The following is a 19,900-nucleotide window of genomic DNA, read 5'->3' on the forward strand; positions in this document are numbered from 1 at the left end:
AGCGTCCTCCTCTGAGCGCCGCGTCTCGGAGTTGCAGGTGAAGTGGGGTAGCGCTGCCCCGCCAGAGAGGGACGCAGGGACAGTGTCCAGGGCATCAGGGGATCATCCCCAGGTCAGTCTCCGGAACTAGGAGGACCTGCGTGGACAGGTGGGTCGGTCGAACCGTGGCGCCGGGGAAGGGGAATAGGAACAAAGCTCGGATCCGGAGGCTGGGGGACGTGGGGGAAGAGAAGCAGGCCAGAAAACTACCTTTCCCAGCATGCTAAGGGCGGAGCTGCAGCGTCCCTACGTGTCCCGGCGACGCGTTGCATTCTGGGCCTTTTAGTCTCTGCGGTCTTTTCTGGACAGTTGTGCACGAATAAACTCTTAAGGCTTTTAACTAGAAATGACTGAAGGTATTTTAAAGCCAGATAATAGGGAAAAGTGAAAAGAAAATATCAGAGTACTAGCAAATAAGCCATCCTTGTGGTCAGATAAACAGATGTTTAAATATTCTGTGACTGTGCCTTAATTACGTAAATTCTGTTAACCCTGATGTCCTTAGTTATGAGACCAAAATAATAGTATCTATTTCATCAGCATAAAAGAGAAAATCTATGTAAAGTGCTCCATAAATGTGAGCTGGTGTAATTCTTGACCTGTCTTCAAAACAAAAGTTAATTATATGCAAGCAAATGGTTAAGCGAATTAAAAAAAAAAAAGACTTTAAAATGGTACTTTTAGGCTCACAGAGAAGTTGAATGAAGGTACAGAGAATTCCTGTTTCTCACGCCCGTCATTCCCCTTTCCCCAACATTTCTCACATTTATTATAGTTGATGAACCTACAGTAAAACATTATCACCCAAAGTTCATAAGTTAACATTAGCGTTCGCTCTTGGTGTTACACATTCTGTGGAATTTAATGACCTGTATCTACCACCAAAGTATAGTAAAGAATGGTTTCACTCTCCGAAAATTCCTCTGTGCTCCACCTATTTATTCTTCTTTCCCCTTTCGCCTCCTGCAACCACTGGTTTTTAAAACTTGTCTGATAGTTTTACCTTTCAAGAATGTCGTATCATTGGCGTCATATAGTGTGTAGGTTTTTCAGGTTGGTTTCTTTCACTCGTAGTATGCATTTAAGATTCCTCCATGTCTTCATGGCATGAAAGCTCATTGGTTAAGAAATGACAGTTGCAAGTCTTTTGGTGTTTAGAAGAAAAAATATTTATAAATATGCTCTGTGTATTTTATGCATTTAGAAAAATCACATCTATCTCTGTGAACAGTGCTTTTGGGAAAACTTTAACTGAAATCATTTGCAACCAGTGTAGAAACATTTCTCATAGCTCTCTACTACCAATTTTATTATTTAAATATTTGTAAGTCATCTCACTTTTCAAATTTTAAATAACTTGAATGAGATTTTATATCACCGAAATAAAATCACCTAATAAAATAAATAAATACCTATTAAAATAAAAAGATGCTTCCGTTATGTGATGTCCTTTAAACTTGTAACTATGCATAACTGATTTAACAAAGTTTAATGTTAATCATCTTTGGCTGCCTTCCAGAGATGCAAACACTTCGAATGTTTTATATCTAGTTGTTCTTCTTCCATCTTAACAAGTTCTTCTTGTCTGGTAATTTGATGCTGTTTTTGTTTTTAAGCAAAAGTTATCATCATTATTTTTTGGGGGGTTGTTTTGCCATCAGTGCTTTTTTAGATACACCTGCTTGTTTACTTCTTTTTCTTCAGCATTTTATCTTATATTTCACTCTCTTCTGATTTTAATTTTATTTTTCCAGATTTATACATTTTAGGAGTTCTTTTAGCCACATTCTTTGAGTGGTAATTTCTTTCCATCTTTGTAGTGAATTGTCTTTTTTAAGCTTTCATCTTTTAGTGATTGTTTAGCTAGGCATAGAATTCTGGGTTAATGGCTGTTTTTACCTTTACTGTTCTGGTGATTAGGAAACTATAACACAGAGGTCAAATTCAGCCCATAGGCTATTTTTGTAGAGCACATAAGCTGAGAATTTCTTTTAAAATATTTTTAAACAACTGAAAAAATCCAAAGAGTATTTCAGGACACACTAAAATATATAAATATTAAACTTAAAATATAAAGGTCAAATTTCAAATGTCCATGAGTAGAATTTTTTAAATGATTTTATTTATTTGAGAGAGAGAGAGCAAGAGCAGGTGCACAAGTCGGGGGAGGGGCAGAGGGGGAAGCAGACTTCCCTTTGAGCCTGGAGCCCGACTTGGGCTCAATCCCAGCACCCCGAGATCATGACCTGATCTGAAGCCAGATGCTTAACCAACTGAGCCACCCAGGTGCCCCTAGAATTTTATCAGAATACAATTACGCTCATTTGTGTTCATATAATTTCTGGCTGTTATGCTGTATTAGCAGAGTTGGGTAGTTGCACAAAGAACATGAGGCTCATGAAGCCTAAAATATTTATCATCTGGCCATTTACAGAGGGAGTTTGCCAATCCCTGTATTACTGGCTCCTATTGTTGCTGATGTGAAATATACTTTTAGTCTAATTCTTATTCTCTCATAGGCACTTGTCTTTTATTTGGTTGCTTTCAGGCTTTCTGTTATTAGCATTTCTTAATTTCACTACTATATATTTAGGATTTATTTTTATTTTTTATCTTTATTTACTTTCATTTTCCTGCTCTTGAGGATTCAGTTCTTTCATCATTTCAAAAAAAATCATGGGGCGCCTGGGTGGCTCAGTGGGTTAAGCCTCTGCCTTCGGCTCAGGTCATGGTCTCAGGGTCCTGGGATCGAGCCCCGCATCGGGCTCTCTGCTCTACAGGGAGCCTGCTTCCTCCTCTCTCTCCCTCTGCCTGCCTCTCTGCCTACTTGTGATCTCTCTCTGTCAAATAAATAAATAAAATCTCTAAAAAAAAAATTATAAAAAAGAAAAATAAAAAAAAATCATTAGCCATTATTTTCAAAGGACATTTTATTTTTTTTTGAAATTACTATAAGACATAGGTATTCTTTCTATTCTGTCTTATGTGTCTCTTAACTGCTTCCTATATTTTCTTTCTATCTTTGTGTGCTTCTTTCTAGAAAATTTCTTCATGGCTGCCTTCCCAGTTCATTAATTCTTTTTAATTGTGTCTAATGTGTTTTTAACCCATCCAGTTAAAGTTTAATAATCATATTTTACATTTTTAAAGTTTTTGTTCTTTTTCATAATTACCTGTTTTCGTGACTTTTCTCTTTCTCTGTTCCTAATAATTGTAAACATACTTATTTCATCATCTCTTTCGCAGGCTATTATCTGAAATTTTGGGGAAATGCACACTATATGGGTAGTGTGGGTTGGGATGCATACGTAATTGGGCTAGGATTTGTACTCCTCACAAGTAGTTTTGTTTTCTACCCAGAGCTATCAGTAGAGAAAGCTGCTTTGCCACTTCCAGGGGCTGTTAGGTTCAGTTCTTTTAGTCTCCTCATTTATCAAGATGTTCACTCCTCCAAAGTCCATTTTGGACACATGGCTTTGGTTTCAGGTCTTGGTTTTGCATGAGGTCCCCGCTCTCCCCATGGAGGGTGCAAACTCTTGTCCTGAGGGCCTGCATCACATTTGATCACTCCCTGAGCCACTGCACACAAAGTCATTGCCTGGGTGGGGGAATTTCCCTTTGCTTGTTCTTTTGTTTCCTCTTTTCCCCAAAGCTCAACTCTTTAATTTTGCTTTCTTATTTTATTTTATTCAAAATTTATATGTATTTGTAGCATTAGCCTACAACATCACGTTTCACAAACAGGATGTCTCCTTCCAGTTTTGCTTTTAAATTAAAACCAAAACCAGGAATGACAACATTTATGGCTAGCTTTGGCAAGAATGTAGACATTACCAATGTCCGTTTCTACCCAAAGTGGGTAAAAGATATTTGCAAATATGGAAATTTATTGTCCCTGCTAATGCCATGTCTTTGTAGCAGGCACCAAATTTCACATTCACGGGGACTGTGGAAATTAGTTGCTCAGCCTGGTAGTCAGCCAGGTTCCGATTGGCCTCCTTTGAAATAATACTGTCATTTTATTGCTTGGTATTGCTTCTCCCTCATTTGGAGTGAGAAGGCCTTCAGGGGAGACATCCTCCAGTGGATTATCTCCCTCCTGGGGCATCGTGCCCAGCCAGCATGTATTGTGTTTCCCCTAACATAGAAGGTATTGTCCAAAAGCCCAAAAAAGATAGGACTTCAGTTGAGAAATCATACGAGCATTTCAGATGAAAAAGTTCTGGGTGTGGGTAGTAGTGATGATTGCATAGTGATATGAATGTACTTAATGCCATTGAACCATACACTTAAAATGGTAAAAATGGCAAATTTTATGTTATGTGTATTTTGCCACAATAAAAAAGGTCATGACCTTAGCCTTATATGTAAAGTTTTTTGTTTTTCACACTGAGAAGGTATTTTGCATTGAGAAGGTGCAATGAAGAATGCATTGCTGTATTTTAAAATGCTTTTAAAAATTAAATGTTAAGAAAGATTAACTTTAGAATTAGAACTTGGAATCAGCTCATATTGCAGCTGGGCTATGTAAAGCCATCTTAGGAAGGACATGTCATCAGGTCATCAGAACTGACGGCCACTTTACTAAGGCTATGTTCATTTATTCAACAAAGAATGTGTTTATTGCAAAGGGGATTGATTGGTCCTGTCATTGTCAACAATGTAGAGACACCCAGGAAACTGTGAAGGTGCCATCTAAGCAATCTAAGCATTTGCCGTCTCTGGTTTCCTTGGCTTGGCATCTCAGTAGACGAAGTTCCCCCAGACCTCAGGAACTTTGTGTGACTTCTTCATGTCCACTGTTTTGAATCCTGATAATGTCCATGCTCAACAGTAATAACATTAATGATGATATGGCCAGTATTTTTCTGAGCACATGTCTAACACTGCTTTTAGTGTTTTGCATGTAACAACTCATTTTTAAGCCTTTTACAGTATGCCTATTATCTCTAATTTGCAGATGAGAAAACTGAGGCACAGAGAGTTTAAATAACTTGCTCAAGGTTACACAGCTACTAAGGGCTAGAAACTGGGTCTCATCCCCAGTACTCTGATTCCACAGCCCGTGTTCTTGGCCATGGCCCTGTGTAATCAACCTTCTGATAGACGAGTTTTCAAAGCCGTGCAGTTAGTTCTTCTGTAAAGAGAGTGCATGGATGGCTTTTGCCACTGCAGGTGTGGTGGTTAAGCCCGCTTAAAGAAATGTTTGCTTATTTACATCTGTAGAATATGAAGTAAATTTTGAGCCACCATTTCCAATTTGAGAGATGTTATTATAAATAGCAAGGTTTTTCTTCCTTTGCAGAATGTGAAGGTCTGAGTTCACATTTTCACAAGACAGCACGAGGCTGGAGTTGAGAGTACATGCACTCCCCAGTTCACCTCAGTTCCCCTGAAAACACCTAGGCTGTGGGGCAGTGGCCACATAGCACACCTTGTTCTATCAAAGGAGAGGAAGTCAGGCTTGTATTCAGCCTACTTGACTTGTTTGTTAACTGTCTGAGCTGCAGAAACATTTGGACTGTCTGACTGTTAACCTTCCCACTGTAAATGAAAAATTGGCATGCTGGGCTCCTCTTTTCAGTTTCTGTGAGCTTGGACAATGCAGGGCATCTGCAAGAGCTGGGTCTGCTTGGCAGGCACTAATGGAGGCCTGCAGAAATGGAGGGTGGTGTGAATTCACCAAGGAGAAGGCCACCAGGTGAGGATTCTTGGCTGCCACCTCCCATCTTTCTAAGTCTCCCTGCATGAACCTGCACCTCACACCCTTAACATCCCAGTGTGGATGGTTAAGAGCAGTCAAACCACAGTTAATGTGAACGTCAGTGGACTGGGAGGATAGGGCACCCTTTCCCACAGAGGCAGCCCACAGGCTACTTTAACGGGGGGGGGGGGGGGGCGCGAGACAGGGGATTGGACTAGAAGGCCATGCCCAGGGTTCAGTTTCTGACCAAATATGGGTGTCCTGAGGCAAGTCACTTCACTTCATGGACCTCAGTTTGTTCATCTGATGAAGGAAGACCTTGGTCCAGTGCTGTCTCAGACCCCTGTGGTGCTCAAGTTCTTTGGTACTTTGGCACATTGGAAATTATGCAAGGATGCATCTGAACAACAATGATAAAAACAAAAAGCCAAATGATAGAATATTGTGTTTTGAAAGAAAACCATATGCACTATATAATTCACTTATGTGATACTCAAATTTAGCAAAGTTCATCTATGTGATAGAAGTCAGAATTGTTGTTACCTTTAAAGGGGTGAGTGAACTGGGGGGTGCCATGAGACAGTGTTCCACGGTGCTGGAAATGGTCCATATTGTTCCTAGGGTCAGTGCAGTGGTGAGTATTAATGTGCCTGTTTCAGGTATACGGGCTAATACGTAATAAAATGATTATCCCGAAGATGGAGAGGAGAAGTGAGTTGGGGGAAATTGGAGGGGGAAATGAACCATGAGAGACTGTGGACTCTGAGAAACAAACTGAGGGTTTGGAGGGAAGGAGGTAGGAGGTTGGGTGAGCCTGGTGGTGGGTATTATGGAGGGCATATATTGCATGGAGCACTGGGTGTGGTGCATAAACAATGAATCCTGAAACACTGAAAATAAATTGAAAAAATAAATAAAAATTTTAAAAAATGATTATCCCGAGGAAAAAGGAAAGGAGGAAAAATGAGGAAATGGAGGGACAGACAGATGGAGGAGGAAAATAGACACACACATATATTAAGACGTTAAGAGAGAGACTGAAATCCGTCTGTGGCCTGCTGTTCCTGTCAGCAGCATTCCCCAAAGTGTCTTTCTGGAACATTAGATTCTCCACTGTCGCTGTCATTGGAAATTCTCCTCAGTAAGGGTGTGGGAAAGGCTGGGTTATACAAAGAAAGGAGGCACTTTATTTGGAACTTCTCAAGGACTTTAATGGGCATGGTGGCCCCTCAGGAAGGCCATCATAAACAGCATTTCCTACACTTAATTGACCGCAGTAATTTTTTTTTCTTTTTTTGTCTCAGAACATCTCTCAGGACTGTTGCTTTTCAGGGCTCCAGTCTGGGGAACTTTATTTGGGACATGGGTAGAAGCTGCCAATATTTCCCCTAGAACTCTTGACCACATGCCATGGTGGCCAATTAAATAAAAAGGATTTTGAATCAGTAAATAACTCCTTTCAATGTTTTTCGATCCTATTGTTAGAATATTAAAACAGCTTTGTTGGGAACAAAGAGTACAGTTGCAGAAATTTCTAGATGGGCCACTTCTCAGAAACACCATTCTCCTGGAGAGAAACATGTGGCTAGTTTGTGATGACCGTCATCACAGCCGACCCCCAGAGGAACATGTGTACCACCAGCACTCAATACCATGTTCACTCTGACCATACGGAAATTGAATTAATGTCTGATTTTGTAAGTACTGTAACCAGACAGGTTTGTCATCTCAGATTAATGGTGGGACTGTTTTCTCTCTTTTTGGGACAGGATAAAAAAATGTCAGTGCTCACTTCTCCAAGAGGAAAGGTAGAAGTGGTTCATTGCCGAAGAACAGAATCACAGGATATTTATTGTATCAAAAACCTCATTAGAAAGTTTACCCAGAAGCTGTTTGGGAGGCTTAATATCATCTATCTTCTGTAAGTATGTAGCTAAGTAAGCCAAGAATGTTTATCAACTTTATTTTTTTAACTGGGAAAATAACTTCACTTTCTTTGGGGGTATGATGTCTAGTCTCAGAACTTCTAGAACTTCTAGAATTGCTTCTTGATGCCAGCAGCCTTCAGGACTTTGAGCACAGTGAAGCACACAGTCTTGCTCAAGGGCCAGCACTCACCCAATGTGTCTGTGTCGCCGATCTGGAAATTCTCTGTTCACCTGAAGCAGGAGTACAGGTCCACAGATCTGTTCTTGTGGCATTTCTCCAAGCACTTGTACATTTGAATGTCGTGGAGGCAGTCCCAGCTAATGACAGTGGTTCTGTGTATCTTCATCTTGGTCATGACACAAGACACAATCCACCTTCGAATAGAGACATAATCGGTAAAGAGGCATTTTTTGTCAATATAGGTGCCCTCTGTGGCCTCCTTAGGCGTCCCGAAGCCCAGACTGATGTCTTGGTAGTATGGTGGTGGGAGCTTCTCCTTGCTGGTTTCTCTAAGCAGGACTCTCTTCTTATTTTGAAAGATGGTTGGCTGCTTTTGACAGCTACCTCAGTCTGAATATCTGCCATTTTCCTGGCCACCTGAGGAAAAGGCTGTTGATCAGTTTTATCACACACGAGGAAGGGATCCCACTCCTTATCTTATGGGGCTCTATGGTGAGGAAATGGGCAGCAAGAAATTCTGTCCTGCTGAGCAGGAGATCTCTAGGAGCAACCAATCTCTGAGTCTCAAAACAACCGCAAATTGAAAGGGTTTTGAATTCAGGCAAATTTGAGTTCAAATCTCAACTGCCCCACCCACTAGTAGAGTGGGATAAGGTAATAATATCTGCTGCTAGTTTTGAGAATTTATTTTCTGTCAGGGGCTATGCTTTATCCAGTCCATTTTGCAGTTGAGAAAATGGAGGCCTGCCCAAGGTCAAACAGTTAGTAAGTGACAAAGCCCAGATTTGCTTTTAACCATTGTTATTAAAATGGTCTTCTAAACTTCAAAATATGCACGGATTTTTTTCCGTTTTTTTTTTTTTTTTTGGACTCTAGGATGTATGCACTTTATAATCTGTTCCTTATTATTTTTGTTGAAAAAGATAAAAGATAGCTCAGTATTTTGGGTTTTATAAAGCTTCATATTAAATATAATTGAAATGTTTAAAGTAAGGCCAGTCTAAGACATTAAAATTTGTAGTTTCTGATTATCACAACTGATGAATGTAATGCAAATGTTCACAATTTTGTGGGAGAACAGCAGGGCAATATGTATAAAATGCTTTAAAAATGTGTATGTCAATGAAATGATTCCACTTTTTGGCATTGTGGTGGGTTAAACACCGTAATGATGTCCTCTGGATAGAAACATGTCGGCACACACACACACACACACACACACACAAACACAAAAGTTAAGGACTGTGCAGAGAACATTATGAACATGAAATCAGAAACTTTAAGAAAACAGCAGGAACCAGTGCCACCTATTCCTTGAAGATTTTTGCTACATTCTAAAAACCTCCAGCTTCTGTTTTGACAGCTTTGCAAAGAAGAGAAGGTAAATACTCCCTCCACCTAAGGAGGGAAGTATTAGATCCTTTTGTATAAAACTGGGTTGCTCATTGTAAGGATGAATGAGACATAAACCCACTGCTGAAGCTGGGACGGTAAGGAAAGTAGCCTTTTCAACCTCAGCATGGAATGAAGGGGGACAAAGCCTTTAAGAATTTGTAAGCATGTGTTGATTTAACGTCCATGCTGATTATCTTTGTGGTCCCAAAAAGCTTCAAAACTTCCTAAATGATGAGTACATTTTCAGAGAAAAACTATGTTTGTTTACCATTAGACAGAATAAAGCAAATAAAATGGAGAATTTGATTAAAAGTGGTCGCAAATTAGTAGTGTGTCCAGGAAACTGGCTGAAATAACACAAATCAGGTCTAAAGGATGGAGCTTCAACTCAGACTTCAAATAATGCACCCAGATAGAATTCTAAGCAAAATGCACTTACAGTCAAAAATCACAAATATATAAGGAAACATGCACCACTAGGGAGAACCAACAACAAAAAATATACAGCAGAATCAAACCCTCAAAGACTTTAGATGTTAAGTCAGTCGAAGAACAGAAAACAACTGTACTTACTATATCTACAGTGAAAAGATACATTTAAAAAAACATAAAAATGAATAATGAGATTTGAAAAAAAAGTCAAATAAACTATCCAAAAATGAAAATATGGTTAAAAGCTCATTGGATGAATCATAACCAACACAGCTGAAGACAGAGGTAGCAAGTAGCAAGCCGGAGGACCGATATCAGTGAATTATCCAGAATTCAGCACAAAGAGACAGAGGCAAAAAAGTAAGAATGGAACAGTTAACAGTTACAGTTGGGTCTAATCAGACTTCTAGAAAGAGCTAACAGGAAGTTAGCTTCTAACTTCTAAAAGAAGCAATATTTGAAGAAATCATGGCTGACAGAAGTTAGCTTCTAACTTCTAAAAGAAGCAATATTTGAAGAAATCATGGCTGACAGTTTTCCATGATGGCTGAAAAGCACCAATTCTTAGATCTGGAAAACTCAGTGAAACTCAAACAGGATAAACTCACAGAGAAATCCCCAACTAAGCGCATCATAATGAACAGAAAAATGACAAAGCTGGAGAGAAGATTTGGAAAATTATCAGAAAGAAAAGACAACTTGCCTGCAAACAATTGAAGATTAGACTAATAATGATTTCTCACTAACAACCATGGTAGCTAGAGATAGTAGAATATCTTTAGTATTGGAGAGAAAATAGCACCAAACTAAAATTGTATACTGAGGGAACAGGTTTTCAATACCTACAGGAAAATGAATGCATTTTGAGGCCAACAAAAACTGAGTTAGTTTATCAATGAATCCTGAATAAAGGGAATTACTCAGAATATACTGTAGGCAGAAATAATATCTCAGCTGGAAAGCCAAGGATACAAGAAAGTAAATATATGTGCAAATATGTTAATTCTAAGATAAAAAAAATCAAACTTGCATAAAGCATTAAGAAAAATGACTAATATAGATACTAAATATAAATAGAAAGTTATAAGATATAAATAATAAGAGGTAAAATACAGAACAAAAATAGAAGATAAATTGGCAGGTGCATAATTAGAATGAAAGTACTCTTAAAGTATTATCCAAGAGGAGGGTAGGATTCAAAGGTACTTCCCTTCCTTCCCAGAAACCACACGTCCAAGCCTATGATGGGGTAAATTATTAATTTTTATTGAAAGACATCAAGGAAGACCTAAATAAATGAAGAGGTATACACATTCTTGAATAGGAATGTTTAATAATGTAAAGAAGTCAGTTCTCCTCCAGTTAAAATCCTACTAGGATTACTTGTTGAAGTTGATAATATGGGTGTGAATTTATATGGGAGAGCAAGGGGCCAGAGTAACTTGAAAGAAGAAAAATAAGGTGGGGAGATTTGCCCAACTAAAGAGTCATTATAGGTGTAGTAATCTGGATGGTGTGGTCATGGCCAAGGAATTAATAATTGATCCCAGAAAGAGACCCACACTTATATGAAAACTTGATGACCAAGCCAGTGGGGAAAGGATGTACCACTCAATAAATGGTGCTGGGACAATTTGTTATCCATATGGAAAAGAGAATAAATGTAAAGACCAACCTCCTGTCAAAGAAAGAAAGAAAGGGAAGGAGGGAGGGAAAAAAGAAAGAAAGAACCCAATTCTGGGTTAATTTATTATGTAAATGTGAAAAACAGCTAACATTGTTGATGGAATCTCCTAGATTCCAAATTCATTTATCCAGCTTCCTGATGGATGTCACCCCTCGAATACCTAGTAGGTACTTTACACCCAGCATGATCACTACCTGCCTCTGGACTACTCTGTCTTTTCTTTCCCCATCTCTGTAACTCCAGCAACTCCAAACTTTCACTTGCTTGGACCAAAAACCTTGGTGTCACCTTCACTCTTGCTCTTACCTCCCACACCAGCAGTGCTGTCAGCTCCACCTTCAGAATGAAACATCCAGAACCTGGCCTCTTCTTTCCACCTCACCTCTCCTGCTGAGATGAGGTACGAGGCACCAGCATTCCCACTTGAGTATTTCAACAGCCCCTCTCTAGTCTCTGCTTCCACCTTGGCGTCAGCCCTTGCTGCCCGACACCCCCCTCCCACCCTGAATCGCATCAAATTATTCTCAACATAATAGCCGGAGCAACACTGTTCACACCAGCCAGATCCTGTTGTGCTCTGCTCAGAACCCTCCACTGGTCTGCCACGTGCCTGCCATGATCTGGTGTGGAGCCCACCCTTTTCTCTCTGACCTCACCTCCCTTGAGCTCCACTGAGTTCCTTTATTTCTCCTGGAGCACCCCAGGCACAGGTGTGCCTCATCCTACAGTTACAGAGGCGTTTCCATCACACCTCACATGCTGCCTTCTCCTGGAAGCGCACCTGCCTGCACCTGCGCGGTTCATCCTCTTCCCCCAATATTTCTTCATAGCACTTGTCCCTCCAGACATTCTGTGCATTTTAGTTTAGGTTTTTTTCTTTTAATTGTTCTGCCTCCAGTTACTAGAACGTCGGCTCTGTGAGGGGAGGGATTTTTGCCTGTTCTCTGCTGTGTGCCCAGAACCTAGACAAAAACTTCACCCTTGGTCTGTATTCAACAAATGTTTATTGCATTAATGGATAAATCCTGCCTAAGCCCCAGCATCCTCATCTGTGAAATGGACAGTTATACCTAATTTACAAGTTGAATGGGACAGTGAGAATGGTTTTTAAATACAGGGCAGGGCCTAGCTCCTAGGAGGTGCTCATGGCTGCTTTCCCCCTTCCCTCTGGTTTTGCCTATAAGGGAGCAGGGACTAGGGCCGGAAAGCGGCAGGCTTTTCTATCATTTTCCTCTCTTCCTATCTCAGCAACCAGGCAGCCATAGAATAGGAGAAAGGACTGCTTTACAAGTACGATGGAATTCTCTTCCATATATATTGCTAAAAGAAATCAACAAGCCACAGAACATGGTACAAAGTGAGGCATGATTGCCTCTGAGATGGAAAAGCAAGTGGCAAGGGGCCACTGTATACCTTAATGAGTCTTGAATCTTTCCCACGTGGATAAATTTCTGGATGGAAATAAATTACAAACCCCCAGCTTGGTAGCAAATGTGTGCTTGTGACTTGCCCCTCCTGGAGTGAAGTGTGTCACCATTGGCCTGAGCAGGAGGAGACATGGTTGGGCTATGCAGGTGATCACCAGTGACCCATGAGATCATTTGTCAAGGGCCCATCCTTTTAAGGGGTATTCAGAACATGGCATGGGGGATGGGGGCGGGTTACAACTGGTGACTTCCTATAGATTTTTTTCAAAAACCTTGTGCAAATCTCAAATCCTGTACACGGTCACATACTAATTATCAGAAAGTTCTTAACAGCCTATTTCTGAAGGTGAGCTTCACACCGCTGCTGGGCCTTGGCTGTCAGGGTACCTCGAATCCACACATCTCATGTGTTTACGTATTTTCTGAATTGGCAGATATGAAAAGCATAATTTTTGCCACATGGGAGTGGAGTAGTGAAAGGGTTGTTTTTTTTTTTAATGTTAAAATGGGATCCTAATATCTAAAAAGGCTGCGACCTACCTCAGAAGCCAACATATCTTCAGAAGTAAAAGCAAATTTACATTTTCATCAGCGTATACACAGCCCATACAACCTTTCATTTTTCCTGTTAGGTAACTCCCAACCCTTTGCCAGGCCAACCTTAAGGCTCAGAGATCCATTTTACAAGCATTTCTAAAACTGGAGGTTTCTTCCCCAGTTTTATTGCATTTGGTTATATTACCTGCTGGCTCAGTCACAGATATAGGAATGAATACAACTGACCTCACCTAAAAACCCTGCTAAATTGTAGGGGAGAAAATGAGCAGATTGGGCATAGCAGATGAGTGGGGATAGGGCCAAAGGAATAGGCCACATCAAGTGCACGTGTCACAGTGCAGGGGGCTGGGAGTGGGGAGGGAACGTGACAGGCTCTGGGAACACCCGGATCTGTGCCATTCGTGCTGCTTAATAAAGCAGAAAATGGGGATACTGTTTCACCCAAGATTTCCATCAAGTGTAGTTAAATAAAATGAGTTTTGGCTGAACTTGGAAAATTCGCTAAACCAAGTGAACAAATGAGACATTACTTTAATGAAAAGAACTCTGATTGCGCTTACTGGAAAATATCCTTGAGCTTTAACATATTTTGTGTGAAATATATACATGTGTGTATATTCTTTTGATTTGGTTTATTCCATAGAAAAATTCTAAATCCAACTTTTAAAAATAAGACTCTCCTTCTACCTTTTTCCTCCTCTCCCTTCTTTTCTCCTACAATGGTTTTTTTTCATCTGTCCCATATAGGACTAATGTTAAGAGGTAATAAGAAGTGGAAATTATAGATACAAAAGGATAATGCTACAAAAGTTACTTTCTTGCACTCAGCCATTTGGAAATTGAAGTGCATTTTCCCATTGAAACAACGTTATTCATGGCTGGCTTCCCAGGCCAACCCACAAAAGCCTATTTAATCTATAATGTCTGTGTGGTATAGTACTGTGCTAATTATACTATGGAACCCAACCACCACCCTAGGTTCCCATGGATAAATGTGTTTCAAGTTCAAATTAGGATTCCAGTAACACATTTCCCTTGTTTCCCTAAGGGGATGGCAGTTGCCTTATCCCAGCTCTTGTCCACTTCCTCCTCCACCACCACCGTCATTGCTGGGTCCTGTGCCTTGGGCATTTTCTCATCTGAATTAGAGTGAGGACTATCACTGTGAAACAGTAGGTCATGGCTCTGGGAGCCTGGGGCAGAGGAGCCCAGAGGATCAAGAGCCAGGGGGAGCCAGTGCAGTAATGGGAAGAGGGGCAGAGCTTCAGTGAATCGAGTGGAGAGGTTGGGGGCTGCATCCTTTTGCTAATGAACCCCCTGTGAGGATAATGTATTCTTGGGACCAGTGGGCAGTCTGCTGTCTTCTTTCCATGATAGCCAGTGCTAGGGCTGGGCCTTTGTGGCAGGTGCACCCAGAGGAGGTCCCCCATGGCTGAGGAGTGGCTGAGGAGGGACAGTAGCTGTAGGTACTGAGATCAACATGCCTAGCACAGTGTTTCCCAAAGATGTCTGTACCTTTGTTTTTTTGGAGGAGCATTTTAATCTTTTTTCCTCCAACTTAAGATATCAGTAGATTTCACTCAGCTGAAAAGTGAAAATGGCATCTCAATTTCTATACAAATGGTTCTCCATGTGGTAAACTATATCCTGTCTCTAAGTCAGAGCTCTTGCTGTCGTGCTAGGCTGCATGGCAGGGAAGCAGTTGGGGAGGACCATCAAGATGTCCCTTTGGGACAACCACCAGAATAAGAGTTGGAAGACCTGCTTCTCTACCCTTCTCTTTTTTTAACTTGCCAGGTTGCCTTGGCTTAAGCCAGACCCCTCAGGGTCTCCATTTCTGCAGCCGGATCGGGTGATAGTTGTTCACATCCTGTTAGAATCCATCAGCCCAAGGACCTGGGCTCAGGGTTTGGAGAAATTGGTTAAGAGAGACCCAGAGGTGGGTCTAAACTCTCAGCTTCACTGCTTTGCATAGGTGACCAGCTCACTCTGGTTTTCTCAGGACCTGTAGCCCTGATGGTCCCATATCCTGGGAACCTTCTCAGTCTCAGGTAAGTGGGGACAGTTGGCCACTCTAACTTTACATGTTTAGGCCAGCGCAGTGGAATTGGCAACATGGGAAGTATAGGGAAAATGACAGTCAGACAATTTTTCCAGCCAATCTCCAAGGGAAGGGTATTGCACACTTCACATAAATATAACACCTTTCTAGCAAAATGTAATTTTCAATCAAAATTTAGTTGGTAGTCCCAGATGTCCTGAAAGATGTTGTTATCTCATAGTTGCTGCCACACTGTTCCCACCTCTTCCAAAGGTTATGCAGTGGCTGGCAGACTTTGGTAGCCAAAGGAGGGGGAAAAAATAACACCTCATCCTCTCCCTTTTGGTAATCTTAGTCATGTGTGCAGTTTTAATCCTTTCTGCAGGGAAAAGGCAAACCTTGCTGTTACCCTCTGCAATGACAAGGAGGAAATCATGGCCCAGGCTACCTTCGTGGACTATCCCAACTGGAATGTCTCCAATCAGGACAGCTGGGTATCCGTGTTCCGGGAGCTTGACAGTGAAATCCCATGCACAGTAAGCAATTACACACAGTTCTTATTAGAACAGCCTTAATTTTGAAGGGAAGTCCTATGTTTGCACATATGTCTTTCCAGTTTTGAGACTGAGCAGTGCAAGACTCACAATAGAAAGTGACATCATGATAGTTAGAAACAAAGTTAGCTAGTGGGGAAGAAGAGTGAGTCTAAGAACAAGAGGCCAGAGAGGATACAGAAGGGAAGGTCATAGCCAGATCAGTCATCTGGTGGCAAGGCCTCGCTCACCTCTGCTGGTGAAGACTAAGAGGGAGCAGGGAATTAGTGGGAATGTCAGATGTGTGCTTCTCAGGTCTTCACACTGTGCCCCCAGGATCAATGTTCAAAGTCTTTTTTTTTTTTTTTTAACTGAAGTATATTTGATACACAATGTTCTGTTAGTTTCAGGTGTACAACAATGATTGGACAGCTGTATGTGTTATGCTATGCTCACCCCAAGTGTAGCCATTGACTGTATTCCCTATGCAGTACCTTTCATCCCTGTGACTTATTCATTCCATAACTGGAACTGCACCTCCCACTCCCTTTCATCTATTTTGCCTCCTGCCCTCCCTCCCTTCTAGCAACCACCAGTTTGTTCTCCATGTTTATGGGTCTGTTTCTGTTTTTTTTTTTTTCATCTATTTGTTCATTTGTGTTTTAGATTCTATATATGAGTGAAATCATTTGGTATTTATCTTTCTTTGCCTGACTTATTTCACTTATCTTAATTCCTTCTAGGTCCATCTATCTTGTCACAGATAGCAAGATCTCATTTTTTATGGCTGAGTAATATTCCATTGTACATGTATATATGTGCATGCATGTGTGTGTTATGTATGTATGTATGTATGTATGTATACCACAGCTTCTTTACCCATCCGTCAGTGGACACTTATGCTCAGTGTCTGAAGCCTTTGATATATTGGGAGGCACCTGCCTTTACACTGTTGCTCCCATAACAATGATAATAGAGCCTCAGATTCCTGTTGCACTCTGTAATTTTCAAGGTGCCCTGGTGGACTCTGGCTCATTTGATGTTTTCTAGCTGTGGGCACTTTACAAACTGTTGGCAACCTGACTTGGTAGGTGGTACCGAGTCTGAGCTTTCTCTGACCTCAGCCTGCCAGAGCCAGGCCTGCATATGGCCCCAGTCCTGTGGAGAGCTAGAGGCTATGACCAGGGGTAGCATGCTTGTCTGTCAGTGGAATCCAAGAGTGTGTCCCCAGAGCTCTAGGGAATGCTGATGGCGTGAATGAGTGAGTTCACCTCCCCATATACACTTGTATATGCACACACACACACACATGCCCACGTGTGCCCCAACACGTCATCTGGCATTTATTCAGCTAAATAATGTCTTTCCTTTGTCCTTTGCTTCTGTCTTCCTCACCACTCTATATATCCAGTTACCATTTTTAGAAAAATTATCTTAAAGTTGGAAATAGGCCAAAAAGGTTCTTTAGGTCCAATGCTTGTATCTTTGATCGATTATCTATTGACCGGGCTATGATACAGTTCTATAGGAACAGTGATTAACTTTGTAGATTTTTGTCCATGCGAGATGTAAATAATTTCTGTCTGGTGGAAGAGATCCTCTCAGAAGTTATGGTTGGTGGCCTTGCAGGACATTAACTCTTTTGTTTCTAGCCCAGCAATCTTATTTTAGCATTCCCTCATTAAAATACCTAAGGTAGCCAGCTCCTCAGGTACTGCAAATTGTTTCTGTCATCCCACTGATCGAATCCTTAATAGACGGGTTGACTAAATCTCTGACATGTGCTTATTTGGATGTTTGTGTTAGGACCAGGATTTTACCTTTTCAAACATCCTAAGTCAACACCCTTATTCATAAATTCTTTCCCCTTTGGTTCCTTTGTTTATTCTCTTAAGGTTATTTCTCTCTGAACGCATTTTAAACTTCCTCAGCAGTGCAGAGCTCCGCCATCCCGTGTGGTGGCCATCAGCCATGTGTAGATATTGTGTACTTGAAGTGCGCCAGTCTGAATTAAGGTGTGCTGTAAGTGTAATAGACACTGAACTTCAAATATTTAGTAGGAAAAAAGAGTGTAGAATGTCTTACAATTCCTAATTTGTCAAAATGATAATTTAAGTATGTTACGTTAAATGAAATATATTGAAGATGAATTTTACGTATCTATCTTTGTTCTTTTTTTATACTTCTACTAGGAAATTACATATGCAGCTTCTGTTTGTGGCTCAAGTTATTTTGTTACTGGACAGCATTGGTATAAAGCCTCAAGGCTTAATGTCTTACTTAGCCCAGGGGTATTTGCAACTGAAGTAATGCTTTTTATCGTAAAGCTAATGAATAAATGTTGAATTATTATATTTTTGATGAAAGAGAGAATTTGGAAGATAAATCAGCCAAATAATAAACTGTGTATTCCTAGGACTAGTCCTGTTCAGAATCTGAAGCAGGTGTTAAGTCAGGTGGTCGTGGAGTAAGCTGGTAACACACGGGGAGGGCTTACAGCAGTGTTGTAGCTATTGCTATCACAATGATAGGGTTTCTCTTGTTTGCCTGAACCAAACTCATGATTCTTCTCTTGCCATTTTATGTCTGATAAACACCCCTTCTGAGTATTCCTAAGGTATGCATTATCCAAGAGGAGGGGCACATAGCTGTGCGGGTGGTAACCCAAGGCCGCCTAAAAAAATTGCTCAGAAGACGAGAAACACAGAAAGCACTCCTGTTGTCCTGATCTTAGTGCAAGCAGCACCCTCACCAGTTAACCCCCTCACATTTGCATTAGCCCTGAAATTGGAAGATTTGTCCATAAACACCGGGGTACCGAGTTGAGCGGACCCATGGCCGGATGTACGGAATAACTGCTCACTACTGAGGCCACTTTAAATGTCTTCAGAAGTAGGGGACAAAGCTCTTTAAAAACTGGAAATATTTAACCTGAAGTCCAATTCCAATCTTGCTACTTTGAGTTTCCAGCTCTCAGGTTTTCTGGATCTCAAGAGTAATATTTGATTCTGACTCTGGGAATGTTGAACAAAACAAGCCATTGGATTCATAACGTGGCATCTGCCTTCCATCCTTCAAATTCATAAGAGAATCTTTCTCTTGTGTCACTTGAATAGAGCAGCAGCTGCTGACTCAAGAGCCCCAGGGAATGGGTGATTGTCTTTCACTTGGCATAGACACCCCCGAGGACAAGACTACTGAGTTAATAATCGATTTCACTCCCCTGCAGGCACTTCCCTGCCCCGAGCCCCATTCGTGAGGGCAGGACGAAGGGCTGGATGCATTGGACTCATTTACAATCCCCGTTTCCTTGAATAATTCTAAGCTACGAGGACAGAAAGCAGCAAATGGAGTCAGTGAGATAGCTTGAACACTGCCTGAGTGTCTCATCACCATACACATAAAATCTCACCCCCAAAACCAGGCAGCTCCAAGCCTGTGGCTACCCCCAAATTGTCCCCCTGACCACCCCCGAGGCGGCCCGAATACTGACTCAGCCTTTAATCCTGTTCTCTTTCTTGTGCAGCCTCTAAACACGTTGTTCCTGCACCTCTTTGTAGCCGTGGACGAGTACTCTGTTGGCTGCTGCAGAGAGATTACTCAGTGAGTGGCTTGGGGTCTTGCAGAGGAGGAAGTCAGGGGGGCTGGCCAACACACCGCAGACAAGACCCGTTAGTGCCAAAATGACAGGAAAGAGACCGTGGGCCTCGTTTTAAAATATTTTCAAAGGACATGAGATCCTTCGAGGTGTTTGATTTGCTTGTAACCCATGGCTGTATTGAAGCCTCTATGTTGAACAGCCGTGCTATTTCTGAAAGAAAACCATAGACATTTCTTTGAGTCAGCACTCCCTTTGACACACATCTTTCAGGATCATCCCTGAGGCAAACAGGTAGTACAGTCATTTAAAAAAAAAAATGGATTTGTGGGGAGGGAAAGTAAAGCATCACAGTTTTGGATGTTTCTAAAAATAGT

At 41.2% G+C, this 19,900-nt stretch overlaps 1 protein-coding gene and 1 pseudogene across 4 annotated transcripts in view; one reads left to right on the forward strand and one right to left on the reverse strand.

Annotated features, from left to right (window-relative positions):
- Nucleotides 1-58: 58 nt before the first annotated feature.
- CFAP61 (cilia and flagella associated protein 61) overlaps nucleotides 59-19,900 on the forward strand; it is a 275,799-nt gene continuing 255,957 nt past the window's right edge. Inside the window, exons 1-4 of one of the 4 annotated variants that reach the window (XM_032859286.1) lie at nucleotides 59-148; nucleotides 7,513-7,664; nucleotides 15,760-15,928; nucleotides 19,452-19,528. In XM_032859286.1, the coding sequence (XP_032715177.1) occupies nucleotides 7,522-7,664; nucleotides 15,760-15,928; nucleotides 19,452-19,528 (389 nt within the window). In that variant the 5' untranslated portion in view covers nucleotides 59-148; nucleotides 7,513-7,521. Of the gene's footprint in view, nucleotides 149-5,479; nucleotides 5,741-7,512; nucleotides 7,665-15,326; nucleotides 15,403-15,759; nucleotides 15,929-19,451; nucleotides 19,529-19,900 lie in introns of those variants that run through there. The other 3 variants (XM_032859289.1, XM_032859287.1, XM_032859290.1) reach the window with 3 other exon arrangements.
- Nucleotides 7,770-8,257, reverse strand: LOC116868682 (annotated as a pseudogene).

This window comes from Lontra canadensis, unplaced genomic scaffold (genome assembly GCF_010015895.1).
Source record: "Lontra canadensis isolate GAN:19392208 unplaced genomic scaffold, GSC_riverotter_1.0 scaffold16, whole genome shotgun sequence".
Classification (NCBI taxonomy): Eukaryota; Metazoa; Chordata; class Mammalia; order Carnivora; family Mustelidae; genus Lontra; species Lontra canadensis.